At 37.6% G+C, this 21834-nt stretch overlaps 1 protein-coding gene across 33 annotated transcripts in view; it reads right to left on the bottom strand.

The window, feature by feature from the left end:
- SLMAP (sarcolemma associated protein) overlaps window positions 1–21591 on the bottom strand; it is a 120202-nt gene extending 98611 nt beyond the window's left edge. For all 33 annotated transcript variants that reach the window (XM_074313170.2, XM_019724167.3, XM_019724164.3 and 30 more), the window contains exons 1-2: window positions 21456–21591; window positions 19966–21253 (exon numbers count right to left, since the gene is read on the bottom strand). Coding sequence is in view for 32 of the 33 variants with exons in the window: in XM_019724167.3 (XP_019579726.1) it covers window positions 19966–20163 (198 nt within the window). In the remaining variant the exon portion in view is untranslated. The remainder of the gene's footprint in view (window positions 1–19965; window positions 21254–21455) is intronic.
- Between the last annotated feature and the right edge of the window lie 243 nt (window positions 21592–21834).

Genomic DNA, 21834 nt, shown 5'->3' with positions numbered 1-21834 from the left:
TTGTGAACATATTTAAGTATATTAATGTCACTGAACTGTACACTTAAATGGTAAAAATAGTAAATTTTATGCTATATGTATTTTACCATAATAATAATAAAAAGTCACCATGAAGACAATCTATAGAATGAGAAAAAAATATTTGCAAATCATTCATCTGGTAAGGGAATTGTATCCAAAACATACAATGCTAAAAAAGATAAACTAATTTTTAAAACGAGGAAAAGATGTGAACAGACATTTCTCAAAAAATATATATAAATGGCCAATAAGCACACGAAAAGATGCTCAATATTATTAGTTATTAGGGAAATACAAATAAAAAATGAAATGAGATACAACTTCATACTCACTACATGGCTACAATAAAAAAGACAGACAATAAGAAGTGTTGACCAGGAAGCAGAGAAATTGAATCTTTATACACTGCTGGTAGGAATATATAATAGTACAACAACTTTGGAAAATGGTTTGGCAGTTCCTCCAAATGTTAAAAATAAGGTTACGATATAACCCAGCGATTCTACTCCTAGGTATATTACCAAGAGAATTAAAAACATGTCCACACAAAAACTTTTATATGTATGTTCACAGCGGCATTATTCGTAATAGCCAAAAAGTAGAAACAACCAAAATGTCCATCAACTGATGAATACATAAATGAAGGATGGTATACCCACACAATGGGATATTATTTGGCAATAAAAGGTATGAAATACTGATACAAGCTACAACATGGATAATCCTTGAAACACTATGATGAAAAAGCCAGATAAAAAAGGCCACATGTTATATGATTCCACTTATGTGAAATATTCAGATAGACAAATCTATAGAGACAAAAAGGAGATTAGTGGTTGTGAGGGCCTGGAGAGGAGGAAATGGGGAATGATTGCTAATGGGTACAGTTTGTGTGGTAATCAAAATGTTCTGGAATTGAACAGTGGTAATAGCTGCACAATTCTGTGAATATATTAAAAACCACTGAAGTGCACATTTTAAAAGTTAAAAATACGGTTAAGAAATTCATGATAAGGACATAAATTCTGAAATAAAGTGCTTAGAAAAGTCTTTACGGAAACCATAGACAATGGAAACAAAGATGGAGATGTCAAAACTGTCAAAAATTAAGAACTAGGAAAGTACAGTGTCATGCAAACAAGTTTGAAAAGTTCTATTAAAATTCACACTGAGGAAGATGGAAAAGTGAGTTTCCAAGCAGGGAGAGAACAAAAGGAATAACCACCAAAACAAAATCACTCAATGACTTATCTAAGAAGTTCACTTAAAAAATAATTTAAGTGAAGGTTAATCTGTTAGTAAAGAACAAGGTCAAGAAGATACATATATGATCTAAATTTATAACATTAAAGAAGATAAGGTCCGAGTTCACCAAATGCAGAGCACTAGTAATTGAGGGCAAAACTGAAATTTAACCAGAATATGTTGGGGTATTGCTTTTACACAGCAAATTTAATAAACTGAAGTATGTTGGATTCTCTGTCAATAAATCAGAAGCACTCTCACTTGTCCTAAATAGGCTAAGTGGTGATGAAAGGTGGCACACTATACGCTAGAATGTCAGCTCCATGGGGGCAGAGACTTGGTTTTGTTTAACTAGAACAGTGCTTGGCACATAGGAAATGTTCAATAATAATGGCTAAATGAATCGACAGCACTTCAAAATCTATAGATTACTGTGCATATGCTGATATTCACATCCAGATTAGGGAATTCTGCACATCTAGAAATGAAATTTTAATGGGTGAAAAGCCAGACATATCTGAGATCTAAAACTACAGTTTAAGGGAAGAAGAATTTCCCTCCAAATACCACACAGGCTAGAGGCAGATAAGCCTACATACGAGTTCTGACAATTAAGTTCACAAACTCGTCCTAGAAAAAATACTACACACCTCACTGCTGAATATCACTACAGTCACCTTCGAAGTGCTCCCCTTGGGAAGCTATGTACTAACGACGCTAGTACCTAGTCCACCCTTCAAAGCAGTTTTGGAACTCTTTTTCTGGAATGGCCATCAGAGCTGTCGTCAGATTACCCTTGATGTCCTGAATGTCATTAAAATGTCTTCCTTTCAATATTTCCTTTATTTTCTGGTAAAGGAAGAAGTCATTGGAGGCCAGATCAGGTGAGTAGAGAGCGTGTTCCAATGCAGTTACTTGTTTACTGGCTAAAATCCCCCTCACAGACAGTGCCATGAGCTGGTGCATTGTGATGCAAGAGCCATAAATTGTTGGTGAAAAGTTCAGGTCGTCCAACTTTTTCACACAGCCTTTTCAGCACTTCCAAATAGTAAACTTGGTTAACTGTTTGTCCAGTTGGTACAAATTCATAATGAATAATCCCTCTGATATCAAAAAGAGGTTAGCAACATTGTTGCAACAAGTTCGCAAACTTAATTGTCAGACCTCGTAACTTTCTTGTGTTGTTAAATGTTTAAACATATTAATAAATTTCCCTTATTTTTTCACATTGTCAGTATAAAAAAATATATAAATGAATCCATACACTTCTAAAGGGTTAACTATTTAAATGGTAAAAATAACTACATACACTTAGAATTAATTATGGTCAAGTTAAAGGAACACAAAGTATAGGAGATAAAATCCCCTAAAGATATGACATAAGTAAAACATAACAAAATCAGTATCTAAAGATCTAAGAAAATATAAAACCTAACTGTTAAAATCTATTCAATATTAACTAAACCTAGAACAATGAACACAGAAGTAGGACAACGTCCCCCACTTTAAAGGAATTCAATTCAGGATATCAGACAAGATAAGGACAATTTCTAACAATGACTGATTCAGCTAATTTACTTGTAAGGTTACATGGAGAATAAAAAAAAGACACATCTTATTTTAAAGCGTTAATACATGTCTAAGAAGTTTCTCTACCTGTCAGATAAATAGTGAAATCAATAGCACAAAACAGGAGGTATTTTATATAAAAATACGAGTAATAGGGTTTCATTTAAATATTTAATCAACACAATTAATACAAAATTTTGTTCTTTAAAGCACAGTACTCTATTGTTAGGATAAAGACAGATGTTACTAGTTAGGTCATTTTACCTCACTTTTCTTTTTAAACAAGATACCTGCAGGCAATGGACATGCAATTAAAGCTGTAGTTCAAGTTCAAACAATTCCCTTTGAATACACTAAAAAGATAGCCCACTAAAACTTCCTGTTACACTTCTCACATTTGAAAACTGTTTTAGATTTACCTCTATTAAGGACTTCACTATCAAGCAGGATTTGAAATGAAATGTTTTGCTTTCTATTAATAAATAAATATGTCTTTATATGGATCAGCTTCACCTCCTCTAAAGTTTAGTAAAGAACATAAATTGGTTCAAATATGAGAGATCTCTATTACTCACTAAAATTATAATTTTTGAGTACTTAATCTGAGTGACTTTAGATGCAATGCCAAAAACAAGCAAGCGTTCATTTGGTAATTTTTTGAAAATTACATAGAAAAATATTGAAATGAACTTTTAAACATTTATACCTTAGAAATTTAATCATACCTTACTTTTTTTTCGTTCTCAAATTGTTTTTCAAGATCCTGAGAAATTTACACTGTTTCAGGCATGTTATCTTAGTAGCAGAGCCCAATTTACAATAAGGAAGTGACATTGCAGATTCTGGGTTTTGACATGCATGCTTTACAATAGAAAACATTGTGCAAGGGAAAAAACACTAAGGTTCAGAACTGCAACACATGCTAAATAAAATGGTACATTTTTTCAAAGTAAGACTACTGATATGTACTTATACTGGGCCAGAGTGCATAAAAAGCAGTTACTCCAAAATCTTCTTCCCCTACCTCCATGTTCAAAATAACTTTTTCCATCCTAAAATTCATAAAATGCATTTAAAATATATATTTCATTACATCTTTATTATCTTTACTCTTGGATATAACTCTGAAATTAAAAGTATTTTATTTGCCCCCTATGCTCCAAAGTAACTTAATTATGTTTTTCTATTAAATTTAGAGTGAATTTTAAATATTTCTCCTATATTTATACCTAGTTTGTAAAACAGTTCCATATACATGGCCTCATTTTATATAGTATAAATTCAGAGGAATTATTAGTCTTATATATTTAATTAGAAATTGCTTGATATCCTCATATATACTTAATGCTGAAAGTACACTTTAACAGTCACATACATATTCAGCACCTACTACAAAAATGCAAAACTGAGAAACTACTATAAAGTTATATAAATAGAAAATACACTTAGTAACATAGAATTAAGTGACAGAATTTGATAATTCACAAATTGGATCGCTCACTGCAAAAATATTCAAATTTTACGATGGTGTTTTACTTTTTTAAAAAAACCCATGGTTTGTAAGTTCCTAAAACCATTTTCAATAATTAAGTGTTTGTCAGGATGGATACTAAAACAATTAACTCTTTTGTTGAGTATTACAGGATTTATGCTAAAAATTTAATTTTGGTCAAATGTAAAATAACCATCATCCTCAGATTAGCAGTCCTCAGAGAGTCTCTCCTTCACATTCTTTGGAGACACACACACACCCACACACTTTGCACAGAAAGAAGTACTTTATTTTTTTACCAACAGGGATGCAAAAGATAAATTCCTAGCTTTAAAAATTCAGAAGATCAAACAAGTACTAGAAAATACCATCTATGGCTACTGAATTTCTATTAGGTTGGTGCAAAAGTAATTGTGGTTTAAAAGGTTAAAAATAATTGCAAAAACCGCAATTACTTTTGCACCAACCTAATAATGTGTGTGGAATTACAAAGTTTTAACTTTCCTATCTATTTTTGACATCTGTGATTCATGTCCCATTTGTACAAATTATATTCAACTCGGTAAGATTTCAACTCACATTTAAATGTATTGAGAATTAATCTGGATAGAGAGTGCCAAAACTATATGGCTTTTCTCATTCTACTTCCCCCACACCCCACCCATGCATGTGGGGAGCCATCACAGTCTCCTCGAAAGTAGCAACAATTGAAGCTGGAGGGGGAAAAAAACCAAATTACCATCACTGAAGTATACACACACATCTCTCTTATATGGAAATGCCCTTAATTAAAGCACTTGCAGGGCTGTTACACTCACAGCCTTCTTCCCCCATTGCCAGTGAGCTGCCATACCCACCACTACTGAATAGCCTACAAGTCACTAATGAGACTCCTATCTGCCAAACCCAAGGACAACTTTCACACTTTCAGGTCTTATCAGGTGACATTTGAGTGCTGCTACTAACAATTACCTTCTCAAAAACTCTCCCTACCTTCTACCTCACAGATCCAATCTTTCCTGGTCCACTTACTTCTCTGGCTGTTCTTCCGATTGTTTTCTTTTTCCCTGCCAGCTGTTCAAACACCGACTACCCCCAGGGCTCTTCCCTAGTCACTACTTTTCTATAGCTGTATTAAACAAACGTCCCTGGGAGTGTATTTCCTACAGCCTTCACTACACTGGTTGATGACTCCCAAATCTGTCTTTCTCCATTCAGATTTGATTGGACTCCAGGAATTTATTTCTACTACCGTGTTTCCCCAAAAATAAGACCAGGTCTTATATTAATTTTTGCTCTGAAAGACACATTAAAGCTGATGGTCTGGCTAGGTCTTATTGTCGGGGAAACACAGTAATACAGTTCAATCAAGTGGAATTTATCCTGGGAATGCAGAGTTGGTGTAACATTCAAAAAAAATCAATCAATATCAACAACAAAATATAAGAATTCCTATTGCTCTATAGTGTCCCTCACACTTGATATTATTCAACTTTGTAAATGAGTATAAATGATATCTCAAAGTTTGTTTACAGTTCCCTAGTTACGTTGAAAATTTTGTTTACTGCCCATTCCTTTTTTCTTCTGTGAAATTCTTATTTGTGTGTCTTTTGAACATTTTCTTCTAAGTTGTATTTTTTAATTAATTTGGACAAGCCCTTTCTATATTCTGGATACTAATCCTTTGCAAGTGATATGTATTATAAATCCCTTTCCACAGTTCTTTTTATTCTTCATTTCTCATTTATTTCAATAAAAAAATTAATTTTAATGTATCTGAATTTATTAGTCTTTTACTTCAATGTGTGCTTTTTACCTCAAGGTCATAAACATAATCTATACTCTCTTCTAAGAGGCTTTTTTTAAAAAAGGCAAATTTCTGAAGTTAGTCCTTCTGTAACTTCTTTGGAGAAAGGTACTGTGTTGGCAACAATGTTTTAACTACCTACTAAATCCTATGCACCGCATCTATGTTCTAGGGCTACAAGGAAGCACAGGCTATTACAGTGGAGTTTAAGATTATTATAAACTAATTAGGGTCATGGTAATTAAACAGCTAACCCAAAATAACATATAACCAAGGGTTAAGTTTTGTGATAAACATGATCAAAGTTCAAAATATTAAGAGAAGGAATAAATCTGTGGCAATCAATAAAATTCCATGAAGAAAAGCATTAAACCTCCACTTAATTCTGATTTAGAGTAACAACAAAATCCAGAATTTACCAAAAACATAGCCTGCCAACAGATCAAAACCAGTCTGAATTAATGCAAAACTTGCATGGGACAGCAACAGAAAATGGAAAATATTTAAAAAGTAACAACTTATACATAAATATATAAATTTCTATTTTGTGTGCCTGCATTGCTCAGGGCTATACATAACAGATAAACCCAGCCCAACTCTGCAACAACCAGGAAATTCAAAAGCAAAAGGAAGTCGACAGATTAGGTGAGACGGAAAACAGAATTAACTATTAGTATTAAAATATTACATAATCATAAAACTGGAGCTACCATGTTTCCCCGAAAATAAGACCTAGCCGGACCATCAGCTCGAATGCATTTTTCAGAGCAAAAATTAACACAAGACCCAGTATTATATTATATTATATTATATTATATTATATTATATTATATTACATTACATTATATAAGACCGGGTCTTATATTATAGTAAAATAAGACCGGGTCTTATATTATGGTAAAGTAAGACCAGGTCTTATATTAATTTTTGCTCCAAAAGATGCATTAGAGCTGATGGTCCTGCTAGGTCTTATTTTCAGGGAAACACGGTTATGACATTGATTCCAGAAAAGAGTAAGAGTACCCTCTTTGCGCAAGTCTTTTTAATAGTGACTGAACTTAAAAACATTCAATTTTTTCCTCCAGCCCCAACATTCAGATACCAACACTTCAAATGTTTTGTTTTGGTGAGCAGTATTTTGGCAGCAGGACTTAAACATCAGAATTAAATATTTTATATATGAAACCCAGAAGGTAACAGTCAATTAGCAGGCCTACAACAAAGCAGTCATTTCAGAAAATAATTCTCTATTAAAGTCTATACTTTACTAGCACACCTAAGCCTCCATATCGCTATGATGGCAAAGCAGTAATAATAAATATTAGTAAAAGAAACAATAATGACTAATTTTTAGGATACAACAACCTAATATATGAAAGTGCTTTTTAATTATTTTCTCACACATTTTTCAAATAGTTTACCTATTGTTATATCACCTTGCATTATAGCTGCAGCTAAAATAAAGGGTAAAATTTTGATATAATTCTCAAATCAGGTCACCCGCAAGGGGTGGGGGGACTATTAAAACCAAATATAATGCTAATAAACTTAACTGAAAACTCTGCCTCCACACAATGAACAATTATGAACAAAAACCTCAGCTTAGAATACCAATTTATGTTATGTATTACTATATAACTCTTGTGTGTTACAATATATTTCTACTGAAATTCTGATGTAGGTTCTGTCAGTTAACAACTGCCTCTGACTTGGCCATTCACATGCAATACTTTATCATTGCCCTTTCATTTTTCATTGAAAACATTAAATCTATATTTCTGGCCATATCAAAATGGTACTTAAATGAATTTGTTCCAGAATTAAAAATAACTGGAAAAAAATACACCTTAAAATAACACACACAGCACAATCTTTTAATATGCCCAAAGAAAAATAATCTTGAAAATAAAAAATTATACTTTGGAAACTTCAAATCTTGTCTACTCACTATACCTATGAATCCAATCATCATCATTTTCGGATCACCCTCATAGGAAGTCAGCATATTGAAGCAGATGGGTGTTTCATAATCCACTACAGAACATACCAATTCCGCGTTAGGGTTATGTGAACGAATTAAGGGGAGGCATGGCTTTCCTCAAAGTTGCAAATCCAAGATTCTTAGCCCCAAGGTTTGTGCTGTGATTCCTTAAAGGTTTCTACCCATTCACCCAGGTACCTCAACCCTTGCACAGCCTTCCTGAAATGGAACCTTACTAGGTTCACCTCTATCATTTCATCTCCATCTGATCAATCCAGTAGTAGTGCTCCTTATAGCTTATGCCTTCTAGCTTATGCCTTTTTATGCAGACCTCTACGCCCCAAGGATACGTTATTTTCTTCCCTAAATCTTCAGGGTCCAATCCAAGTCCCCCTTCCCAGACAAATAAACCTTCCTTACCTTAATCACATAGAGTTCTTAATTCCATTTAGAACTTAATTCTTCCCTAAGTGTTTAGGGCCGTTAGTCTTGACTCCCCAAATGAACTAGCAGCTCCTTGGAGACTGAAGTAACATCTTAATACCCTCATTATGCCCCTAATGTAGCATATACACTCTTTTATGTGTTTCCTGATTGACTGACTAGATTCTCGTCATATAACTTACTCAACTCCTTTAATTTCAAATCATCAAGTAACGCAAGCCAAGTATGCTTTTGATTTTTATTGCTTTTAACAGGGAAACTATACATACTTGGTAGTGCTGGATAACGGATATTAATTATAAGACTATTTGAACTGTTTTTACTCAACACTTCTGACCCCAAATGTGTGGTGTCTTTTCCAACACCACTTTTCCAACTCTCCTGTACAAGCTGGGTGTCCCACAATTCAATTTAATTTAATTCTGACACTATCTACCTGTAGTTAATGTCAGATTCCACTAGTTAAGGGCTCAGTCCCACAAGATCGCCCCACTTCAGGTGCTAGTCCAAATGTCCCAGGTTGCCACTGATACGTGCAACCAACCATCTATAAATTCAGGGAGTTCCTAATTTGCTCTTCAGGTTTAATAATTCACTAAAATGACTCCCAGATCTCAGGAAACTGCTTTACTTACTATTACCAGTTTATTATAAAGGATACCACTCAGGAAGAGCCAAATGGAAGCGATGCATGGGCCAGGTATGGGGGAAATGGCTCCAACTTTCCATACCCTCTCTGGGGGAGCCACCCCCCAGCACCTTAATGTGTTCACCAAAGCCAAAGCTCACTGAATCTCAATGTTTAAGAGTTTTTATAGAGCTTAATCTTCAACCTGTCAGTACCCACCTTCCTGGAGGTTGGTAAATGGGGCCAAAGTTTCAACCCTCTAAGTCTAATCTCTTGGTCTTTCTGGTGACCAGCCCCATCCTGGAGGTATCCGGGAGCCCCCAGCCACCTGTCATCTTATTAGCATACAAAAGACATTCTTATAACTCAGGAGAGTCCAAGAGTTTTAGAGACTGTATGCCAGGAACCTGGGACAAAGACCAAATATTTATTTTTTATTATGTCACACTAATTCTTTAACACATTCTAAAAAGTACCACGGTATCAAAAAATTATTAGATAACTCCAAAGACAGATATTAAAGGAGAAAACTTTTTTAATAATGAAAAAGCAAGCACACTTACGGAAAATAAGCACACAGGTCTTACTGTGCAAGCACAACCACAAAAACAATAAAGAAAAAGTGTAAGAGCCACAAGTTATTGAGTACTTAGTCTGTGCCAAGCATTCTGCTAACTGCTATACATGAATTCTCATGAAATCTCTACAACAATCTTATGAGGTAAATCCCACTATCAGCCTCCTTTTAGAGATGAGAAAAATCGAGGCACAGAGACTCCCCAAGGTCACACACTGGCAAGCAGTGGAACCAGGATTCCAACTCCAAAACCTTTAAGCTTTTAGCCACACTTGCCTCCCCTAGACCCTCCCAAAGATTTGGTAGCAGCTATTTTCCCTTCCCCAATTCTGTTAACTTCTGGGTTTGCATTTCCCAGAACGCATCATTCTCTTTCAGGCTTTTCTGCCTTAAACATAATATTGTTCCCCCAGCTGGAATGCCCTGCTCTTTTTTATCCAGCTAGCAAAGCCCTACTCACTCTCCAAACAGTGGCTTAAAAACAGCCCTCTTCATTCCTTCCACATTTTCTGCCTCTAATCCTGAGGAGAAGAAATACATCATTCCCTTAGCTCCTCGGAAACAATGATTCACAGGTACTTCTATTGTTGGACTTATTTGTACTGTAACTATATTTTTCAGTACTATGTACCTAGTGGACATTATACTGCACAACAAGCATGAGACACGCAGGTATTTGTTAAAGACGAGGAATGCATAATGGTCCCAGTTTAAGCTCAACTATAATTTAAATGAATACGTTCTTCTAGTCCAAGCAACATCATTCATTCTAACAATATTTTACCACCTTCCATGTGCCTGCATACACCAAAGACTCACTGGTGAGTAAAATTAGTATCTTAAGCTTCCCAGGTCCAGACTGAGACTTTGAAACTATTTTTCCAACCATTTCTCAACTCCCAGATTAAGACTTTGGCACGACGTCTTCTCTGTCATAACCAAATTGTGCTATTAACAAATATTTCAGAATTGGAAACACACTCTCCATTTACTAAATTTGTTAACACGTTGCGTACGGATCACGAGAATCTTCACGAGGGATTTAAACCCCGCCGGACACAACGTGTTAAAACAAGAGTCTAACCAAGAGTAAGACATTCACACTAGGGAAGTAGTGACAAAAATTAAGCTACAAGGTACCTCAAAAGCTGCTCTGCTAATCCTACCTACATGTGAACACTCGCTCTTCCACCTCCTACACACTAATCTGCTTTCACTAAGGTATTACTCCAGCTAACATTTCTTTTTTATCAAAGCTTTTTTGAGATAGAACTTACATACCACACAATTCACTGATTTAAAGTGTACAGTTCGGAGTTGTGCAACCGTCCTGCAATCAATTTTATAACATTTTCATCATCCCAAAAAGAAACACATACCCATTTAGCAGCCACTCCCTGTATTAGTCAGGGATCTCCAGAGAAACAGAACTAAGAGAATGTGTACATATACAGAGAGAGAGAATTATTTTAAGGAATAGGCTCATGTGACTGTGAGGGCTGCCAAATCTGAAACCTGCAGGGCAGGCCCGCAGGCTAGACACACAGAGTAGGCTTGCTGGTGCAGTTTGAGTATGATGGCTCTCGGAGGCACAATTCCTTCAGGGGAACCTGTCTTTTCTCTAAAGGCCTTCAACTGATTGGATGAGGTCCACTGCATTCTGGAGGGTAATCTGCTTTACTCAAAGTCTACTGATTTAAATATTAATCACATTTTTAAAAATGCCTTCACAGCAACATCTAGACTGGTATTTGACCAAAAACTGAACACCATGGCCAGACCAAGCTGTCATATAAAATTAACCATCACTCCATTACTCCCAGTCACTGGCAACCACTAACCCACTTTCTGTCTCTATGGATTTGCCTGTCTCACACATGTCATACAAACAGGATTATACCATATGTGGCCTTTTGTGTCTGGCCTCTTTCACTTAGCACAGTGTTTTCAAGGTTCATCCATGTGGCATGTATCAGCACTTCACTCCTTTTTATTGCAGAATAATATTCCATTGTATGGTACACCATATTTTACTTATCTATTCATCACCTGATGGACATTTGGGTTCTTCCTACTTTTTGGTTTTTTACTATTATGAAAAATGCTGCTATGAACATTCATACAAGGTTTCGTGTGGACATATGTTCTCATTTCTCTTGGGTTTACACCTAGGAATAGAATTGCTGGGTTACATGGTAACTCTGTAACATTCCATTTTACCGTGCAAACTTTTTGAAAAAATTCAAAACTACAAATTTTGTCTATTCTGCAAGCATGACTACCATACCTATCTATGCTCATAACATACAGCTTGATTTTATTTCCTATCCCTGAATTTTTGAAATAGACGGAATCTTTTAACCAGCATCTAATATAGCTAGTATTTCTATGGTTAAACAGTTTAAAAACCAAATATACTCGCTTCTTTTAGATTTACTTATGGGGTGGGATGTGTGTGTGTGTGTGTGTGTGTGTGTGTGTGAGAGAGAGTGCGAGTGTGTGTGTATACACACATATTCCATATAAAATACAAACTCCATACATACTAAACTTAGAAATTATCCAATGAAAGAAAAAAGTATATTTTTTAGTATAGTATACTGTCTAAACAGGGATACGCCACTATATTTACATGTAAAGAACTGTTTTTATTCAACTTGTAAAATGTTAAGTGATGAATAAATACTGTCTATAAACACTGTCTGAGGAAGTGATCTTCAACTAAAACTCTAAACTGATTTATTACCAACATATCTAAGAGTTAATAGAAAATAAGGTATTTATTTCAATATATTTTTTCTTTTAATCTACTGTTCACTAACAGATAGGTGATGAGATTATGACTAACAGTGCTGAGAGGCAGCGAGCAATAGAGGGTGCATTTTGCAATCAGATGTTCCAAATCCCAACTCCACCACTGTGTTACCTGAACAAGTTTCTTCACCTCTCTGAACCTCAGCTTTCCCATCTGTAAATTACTTACTTCAACAGCTTGAAGATAATACTACCTACTGCAAAAGTTTGTTGTGAGAATTAAATGAGCACATAGAACTCTTAAAAGCACATAGAACTCTTAGCACACCACCTAGTAAGTGCTCAATTAATGATAGCTATTAATACCACAGCATTCTGGATGCTGGTCAGAACTTAGAGCATATTAACACATTTCAGATAGCACAATTCACTTGATATCATCAGTTTAAAAGTACATTTTAAATTATGATTTAATCACTTATGAAAAAAGTAACAACAAAAAACTATGTTTCTTTACCTACATACCCAAGTAGGTTAATGCACGGAAAAGTTCTGAAAATTACATACCAAACTAATTACATACAAGCATCACTTCTGGAGGAGGGGAAGAGGACGGGACGTGGCTATGTGAAGGAGGACATATATATATAGACTAATTATACTTCCTTATTGCTTAAATTTGCATGAGAATGTATTCCTGTTATTGTATAAGTAAAAAATAAGATGAATAATAGCTTGAAAGTCTGTATTGGAAATTCATTTCTGCTCAGCTCAGCTAGAACAAATCAATAGTTATAAATGTAGACAAAACTATAAGCCTGAAAGTATTGACAAAGCCTTAATATAAATAAATAAGGAAACAAATTTCTTATGTTTTTAAATTAAAATCTAACCCAAATTGGATATTTGACAAAGGATACAGTACAAATCACCACAAGTGTTCATGTTTTCAAGTACCTATATAAACTTTACATCTATCAGCTATTCTCTCTGAAGGATAAAAAATTTACATGGCAAACAAGTTTTTCCAAGACTGTTTCATTCATTTGCATAAACACCCAAATCCAAATCAGTTGTCTGAATGCAAGCCTAAGAAAAATAAATTTATCGCTAGGAGTAGTAGAGATACGATTTTAAAATGCTAGCTAACCCAGAGAAATAATTAACTCAGGTTCTCTCAGTCTTTGAAAGTCTGTCATATGACAAGCATTTTAGGTAGGAACCCAGAAAATAATAGCTTAGATTACCTTTTAAGAGAGCAAAAGACAGACTTTCATTATAGTAATTGTTCAGTCCATCGTAAGATAGTTCAGAATAAATGTCTAGCAGTTGGCTTTTATTTCGGGGGGGAATCTAGATTCTGGTTCCAACTCCCATAGTTCCTAACAGATGACTTTGTGGTAAATAACCTATAAACACCAAACTCTTTTCGGGTAAAAGGGGGCCAGCCTGTCGCTGCTCTACTTACCTCCTAAGAGTGTTATACAGATCAAGTGAAATAAGAAAGCACTCTGAATATTATAAAATCCTTAAAAGTATTATTTTGTATGAGAATAGATACATATGGAATAGCTCAAATTAGTATAACCAACCACAGATTATCTAAGATCCCGAAACACTTAAAGTGTCTTGCACACTACAAATTAGTAATAAGTACTGATTTACACAAAGACTACCTATTGGTAATTGAGTCCATGCTCTCCAATTGAGAGCTAACTCCAATGACCTGCCCTTTGACCCTCCTCAGGGTTTGCAGAATTACAGACTGCTCCATTGTTCACATTGTACTCATTCAAACATTTATGTAGTGCCTATTCCCTTGTTCTCAAGAGCTCACATCTGGCAGGGCAATAGGATATTTGCATCATGGTTATTTTGTTGTCTGTGTCCCATAATGAAATTATATACAAAATTCTATGGGAGAATAAAGGAAGAAGCAATTAATTCTTCAGTTAGTGGGAGTCCGGGAAGTTTTCACATTGGAACTGGGCCTCAAGGGATGAAGGGAAAAGGTCATTCTGGAAGACAAAACAGCAAAAAAGGCACTTGTTCTCGGAACAGGCAGCACTGTCACATAGCTACCGTACAGTGTTTGGGGCAAAGAAAAAAGAGTAATAGAAGATGGAGCTGAAAAAAAGGAAATGAGAGACAGATTTTGAAGGGGCTCATATATCATGGCAAAAATTAATGGGGCAACAACCAAGACTTTGAGTAGTGGTCTAAACTGTTCATTTATCTGCAGTGGCAGTGAGAGAAGCGCGGGCAAGAGTCCTTAAAACATTTCCTCAGCTAACAAATGTCACCCTTTTTCTTGATTCAAGTAACTGACATACATTAAGAACCAATCTCACAATCTTTGCACTTAAAACTCTAAATGACTGACACCCTCATCCCTACTTATCAAAGAGAATAGATACTAAGCTCTAACATAAATACCACTTGAGAAAACCAAATAGGAGCTTGAGAAGGTAAAAAGTAAATTTATCCTAAGGAGAAAGTCAACAAGTAGGAAAAAAATGTTTTAAGTGTATCTACCTTCCATATTTTTTACAATTTGAAATAGATAAAATATTTCATTAGCTTTCCACTACTGTGAAAAGTTACACAGAAGGAAATAAATATATGCTTTGGATATACAACATGGCCTTCTGAACATGCTTACATTAATGTGCCTTAAACGTAACATGTATCAAATATGTGACTTTCTCACAAAAAGCAGCACCTGTTAATGACCTTTCTACTTCTGTCAACAAAACAGGTACCTGTTCAAACAACACAGAAAGAAATAAACAAAATCAATGAATGTATGATCTGCCATTCTCCCGAAAGCTGAGGCCAGATCTTCGCTGTCATGTTTAGACATGCAGAGGAAAAAGGAAGAAACAGTCTTGTTATAGAGTTCTGGTGATTCTTCCTTTGCAATGACTACCTTGTAGTATCCTTGGAACATGCCACACCATTCCTGCCTCTGTGCCTTTATTTGAGTAGTTCTTCTCCCCTATAACTCCTTTCCCTGACTGACTCTACCTACATTCTGCCTACTTAAAAAGTCCTAAGGTCTAGCTCAAGTTGCATTTCAACCATGAAACCTTCCCTAAAGTCTCCAGTCCATACAGAACCTCTTAATACACTTGTCTTTTCTCACTTTCCAGCCTTTCATCATTTTCATTCCTATTGTGAACCCAGCCGATACTCTTACAAAATGACATCATATCTGACTGTTACAAAGCCTTGCAATAGCAGAGTGGATAAGAGCTTGAGTTCTAGACTCCACAATTAAAGAGTCAGACTACCTCAGTTCAAATACCAGCTCTACCATTTATTAGATATGGAAACTTAGGCAAGTTAGCCTAATCGAATCTCTCTGTCCCTTAATTTCCTCATAGGTTAATATGGGGAAAATAAGCACTTATCTTAAAGTTATTTAAGGATTAAATAAATTAACATGTAAAGCATGTAGAACAGGCGGGCATGGTACCTGTGCACAAGTGTTAGTTAAGCTGGTCCCCATTTTGCTTTGCTCCAGGCCTCTCTACATACTGTTGTATAGCTCTTAAGTGGTGGCGATTCTGCACAAAATCTCCCTCGCCTTCCATTTAGCTCATGGGTTCATGTCCTTAGTCTGGTAATCAAGGTACTCCACAATCTGGCACCACACTATCTACTCAGGTTCAGTTACTCAACATCCACTTTATACAAAATAAAAGGAAACAGACATACAAGGCAGAGACTCTCTCTTCCAGGATCTGACTACTAATTACAGAAACAAGGCACAAACAAAACCATCACAAAGAATGGATGTTCACCCATAGCTACTCTCCAAAAGAACTCTGAAATCCAACAAAATCAGTTTCCTCAGTGTTTGCAAGATGCCAAAGTCACTCAAAATTGTCTGCTTTTGTCTGTTTTATTTCACTCTCATCCTCTCAAAACACACAAAAACAACCCCCAAAACACTTTCTCTCAACTTGTATCCATCCACCCCTTATTTTAAAGTCTAATTCAAACACTATCACTCTCTTGCCATTTAAACTTATATAAACTGTCTTATCTCAATCAACTGTTCTCAAAGTGCATAGTCACCCTCTCCATCCAAAATATAAGCTCCTAGAAAGAAAAAGAATTTCTTACCAGTTCTTGTCATTTCCTCCCCACCCTCACCACTATGCCCTCCACTGAAACAAATCATACTAGGACAGGTGCTTAAAATTATGCATTGATTTGAGTAAAAAAGTGAAACTGGAAGTAAACTACTACTATAACTACTTACTATGAAGTAAGCTCCAGTGAGACTGGAACAGACTACATACTGGGTCGACCACTAGACGATCACCTGTCCACAAAGCCTCAATCAGACAGGGCCATCCAAATCAGAAAGAGGCAGTCCACTCAGTCCCTTCTATTTAATAAGCATCATATATATGGGTAGATTTGCTTGTTCAGTGGCACCTTGAATCAATAGAAGGATTAATAACCATTCTATTATCTACCACCTAATTTGAAAAGCTGGACCTCCAAAAAGGATGATACAGGCAGAGCCGGCATCCAAGCAGGATAATCCAAGTGCTACATCCCTGAGGAGATGATTTGAGAAAACTTGTTAAATTCCACTTAATGGCAAACCTGTCACCCTCCAACATACAGGTTTTAAGTACCATAACATATTCCATGAACTTAGCATGAAAAAGTGTCACCTGGATTTCCATGTGCCCACAATTTGCAAATTTTCTACAACGAACATGTATTACTTGAATAATCAAAAACTTTCAAGTGTTTACTATTTCCTCCAGATTTTAATGGGTCTCTCTTAATGGCCAATGCTAAATGCAACAATCACAAGTTGAAAGTCAACCAAAGGGCATATTACCCCAACTTTCTACCTCCCAGGTAAAGTGCCAATTTGGACAAAGTTCTCAACTTCGTATGTTTCAATTTAAAAAATTACTTCTACATATGCCATCACATACAGGAAAAAAATTTCTCATTACCTTCCTAAGACTCCACAGCACTACAGCAAATTGCAGAGCGTCCTAGATAGTTCCCTCTTCCCCCAACCCTAAACACTCTCCTCCATAAGTACTGAGCCCTATTTAATAAGGGTCAGGAAAAGGGTGCTAAATTACTTACATGGTTATCTCAATCCTCAAAACAAAAGTAGGTACTCTTATTATCCCAAGAGAAAACTGAGGCTTATTGATGTTTGGGGGGAAAGAAAAACTTGCACGAGGAGATGCTTATAGGAGGGGATTCTTGTGCTGTATAAAGAAATTTACTGGGAATAGATGGGGGACTTTTGTTGGGACAATTATAGCAGAAATCTTCAAACTGGATATTTCACAGAGAAAACAATAAATGATATCTGGTCAAATTGTAGGTTTTCTTTGGAACTAATGATACCTGGCACATAACAGATGTTCAGTAAAAATCTGTGCTCAAATTTAAATTTTAAGTAGTTAATTCCTAAAACACTTTGAGCACATGGCAAAATCTGATAGGTTAATTGTTTTAACTAGATTGGTGGTACAATAACCAATAATTATATCTACACCTAAAGTAATGGCCTCATATCCTGAGTGTGTTTTAGCTAATAAAGCAGGGGAGAAAAATGGCAGGAAGAAGTTGTGTATCCTTTAAATATAAGTTTGTCTAATAACAAATTCCATTTAAAATTTTAACATGTCATCAAAATTTATATAATACACACTATTAATCTATTATTCTTAGTCATCTCAAAATAACCTATTGTGGGGGTTTTAGTATAGCCATGAAAAGCACTGTTCATGTAATCACTGTTTTTCAAATAAGTAAGAGAAAAAATTTGAGTCTCCTTTCAGTATTTAATCGAACTAAAGAATGTACATTTGCAGAGTATGTACTTTAAGCAAACCTATCATCTGATTAAGTTGGACCTTAATTGTTGCCCAGGGACACAGAGACAAAAATGCAAAAGCTGGTTAAGGCACTAGCAATTAAATGATGTTTGAATCTGATTGCTGGAAAGATGGGTTTTATGAATATTCACTTTAAGTTATTATGGGTAATCTATAAGGTCTTTCAGGCACCCAAACTTTAGCTTCCAGGGAGGAAAGAAAGGGTCTGTTTCACAGGTAAATGAGCATGTGGTGTTATACAAAAAAATTAACATCCTTTTCAGTTCTCATTCTACACAGAGTAGGGTATAGGTATTATGCAAGCACACAGCACTCGGGCAATCTTTTCCTCCTTTCTTTGAAAAATGTATATAATAATTCCTTAATTCAGTAACAACACAGTATTACTTTCTTACTTTCAGGTTTCTTTCATTTCAAAACACTACTCTTGAAGACTTAAATTCTTCTTTTAAAAAAGACTTAATCATTTAACTCAAAAAGAGGGAGCAAAAAGTCAGGAGGTGAAATCCGAGATATTCTTATTAGTCTTACATAACTTACTCTAAGTTGGAATTGATTCAGTAGCTCAACTAAAACCCGAGGTTTAAGCAAAGATGAGATCAGTATATTCTTCACACACATAAAGAGTTTTAAAAAGTGGAAGGGTCTTAACTTAATTTTTTTCCTTGTATTCTTAAAATACAAGCACCCGCATGTATGGCAAATTAGGGTGCCAACATATAAAAGTAAAAATGGTCACATTCAAAGTGAAGAGCACTAAATTCATCCTATGGCATCTAGGTAATGCACTCATTGATAGAACTGGATATAATTTCAGAAAATAAGTTAATTTCTAACACTGCTTTTGAAATATCACCTCTGGAAGAATGCATTCAGTATTTTTAAATAAGTGCTGCCGGGAACATCAAAAAGTGATTTCCAAAAGCAATAGATATATGTTCCCTCAACTTGCAAACAAAACTCTAAAAATATAGTTGTAATTATTCATGCCTAAATTGCCTTTGATAATTGGAAATTACTCCCTTCATGGGCATATACGTATCAAATCTTTCAAAAACTAACTTTACACAAACTATTGTCCTTACTAGACAGGCCCTGATCTGAACTCAACTAAGAGCTATGTGTATACTACATCTCACCGCTGAGACACTTGAGCCCCAGTGTAATAATGGCCACAGATTCCCTGCATTGCTTTGGGAACTGCTGCTAGCTTAACCAAGCACTGAACTGCAAATTCACCTTTCTAAAAAGACTGAAAGTAAGAAGCCAAGCTTCACTATCTAGTTTTCCGAAACGAATTAGGGTTTGGGATTTCACTGGGAATGACCACATTATCAAGATGCCATCGCCCTCCCTAGGCATTTAATTACAATACCTTCTCTGTTTTCCATTCAACCACCTCAATTAAATTTCCACTAGAACCAGAAATACAAAAAGTTGATTCTGTGGCCTTGCTGAAAGTCTCTGGGTGCAAACCCTGGGATCCCGCATACATTATAAGGAAAGGGCAAAGAGAAACAAAAAGTAATGATTGTTAGACAATGTGGTGACATTACCTTGCCCGTCTTGTGATCAAACCAGACGAGAGCATGGTTCCTTGACAGCACCTTGCAATCAAAGGTAGCATTATTTTGCGCGGGTCGACAGCGGGCCACTGAGCGGCCGATTTTAATGGGTTCGTCCAGGTAGACATGACGCTCCTGAAACGGGTGAGAGTTCGGACGGCAAGTGAAGATGGCCAAGGCTGACGGCATCGAGGACAGACGGGGGGTGTCTCTCCTATCAAGGGATAAAGAGGAGTTCCACCGGATCCGGACTGCCCTTCGCAAGCCTCGCCCCCTATCCCCCCCAAAATTTTAAATTAAAACAAACTGCGCATTGTCTAAGCATAACCAGTGAACATCAACAACTCTTCTCTTGAGTAGGAAGACAAGCCAGCGCAAGCCCCATCACCTCTTCTAACAGCCAGCTCACAAAAAGTCCCCAACTGGCAGCTTTTAGTCCATCATCTTCCTCGGGAAGAAAAGCCTCAAACATCGGACAGCTTCAGCCAAGAAAACTCCTGGAACACAGTTTGGGGACTGGAGGTATCCAAGCAGATGAGTCACACACCAATTCTTGTGTTTTGTTTGGGATCGCGGCCGTTTTTCCCCCTCGGTGGCGGAAACGTTGCAGCACTGCAGCATGAAGGAAGGGTCGGTTTGATGCGGCCAGGAAGGTCCTTTCGGGGCGAAGGAAGGTGTAGCCGAGCACCTCTGGGTAGCCACCGCCTGTCCCCAAGGGCCTCGGAAGTGGATGGGCGAGAGGGGCGGCGAGGGGTCTAGACCGCCAGCGGGACAGTCTGCATTGCCCCTGACGCGCGGAGGCCGCCGGGAGGTGGCACGGGGACCCCGGCCGGCACAAGCCGAGGGGGCGGTGGATGGGGTCCTCGGCACGAGGAGCAGGAACCCGCGGGGGCGCGGGCAGTGGCCAAGTGGGGACTCCCAGGCACCTGGCGGGCGTCCCCCGCGACCAGGGCGGGGATCCGGCTCCGCAGGCCGGTGCGGACAGAGCGAGGCGCGACCCCGGGGGTCTCCGCTAGCAGGAAGTTGGTCCCTGGACGCCTGGACTCCTGGCTGCTGCTCAACACACCGGCCGCCTCCTTTCAGGGTCGCCCCCGCGAGGGTCGCATCTCAGGGACCGCAGCCGCAGCTCCCGGAGGACGAGGAGGTGGGGGAGGGAGGCTGGCCCGGAGGTTGGGGGAGAGGCCTGGAGGCCCCGGGCTGAGTCCGCCCGCAGCCTCCACCACTCTTGGCGGGTGGGACACGCTCAGGCTATGCCAGACGAGGCAGGAAACTTTCCGACCTGGTAGGGAAACATCAAAACAAACGGCCGTCAGGCGCCGGTGCCCGCCCGCCTCAGCTTTCGCGCTCCTCAACCCGGCCCCCACCAAACCCCCACGACTGGCTGCAACCTCGGCCGACCTCTCCGCGGACGGGCTGCGGGGATTTGAAGGCCAGACGCCACGACAAGTCTAGCCTCCCTCGGCGCCGCCGCCTCAGCTTACCTTGCCAGCGCCGGCCGCCATAGTGACTCTGACTGAAACCTACCGGGTGCACAGCCACGGGAACGCGCACCCTTCAAGGGCCCTCCTATTCCCTCTCCCGCGCCGTAGTCCGGGGATGTCACGTGATCGACGCCGCCGAAGCCATGCTTGTCAGGGGCAGGAAAGAGGGCAAGCTAATTTTCAACTAGTCTCCGGAAGCCATCTTAGTTAAGGGCCGAACGCTTCAAACCATGGGACGACCTCTACGGTCATTTTGGTTAAGGGCAAGAAGGACTTTGACTCTTTGCAGGTTTATAAACAAAGCGTGCCAACTTCCTACTTTATCATCTTAGTAATACGGTACGAACTTTTATTACATTTTATTCACTACCTTCCTCGT

The sequence above is a fragment of the Rhinolophus sinicus genome, chromosome 5 (assembly GCF_057876585.1).
Source record: "Rhinolophus sinicus isolate RSI-liver-muscle chromosome 5, RSI-T2T, whole genome shotgun sequence".
Taxonomy (NCBI): domain Eukaryota; kingdom Metazoa; phylum Chordata; class Mammalia; order Chiroptera; family Rhinolophidae; genus Rhinolophus; species Rhinolophus sinicus.
Note: the sequence above shows the minus strand (reverse complement) of the source record. Positions and strands in the feature narration are given on the sequence as shown.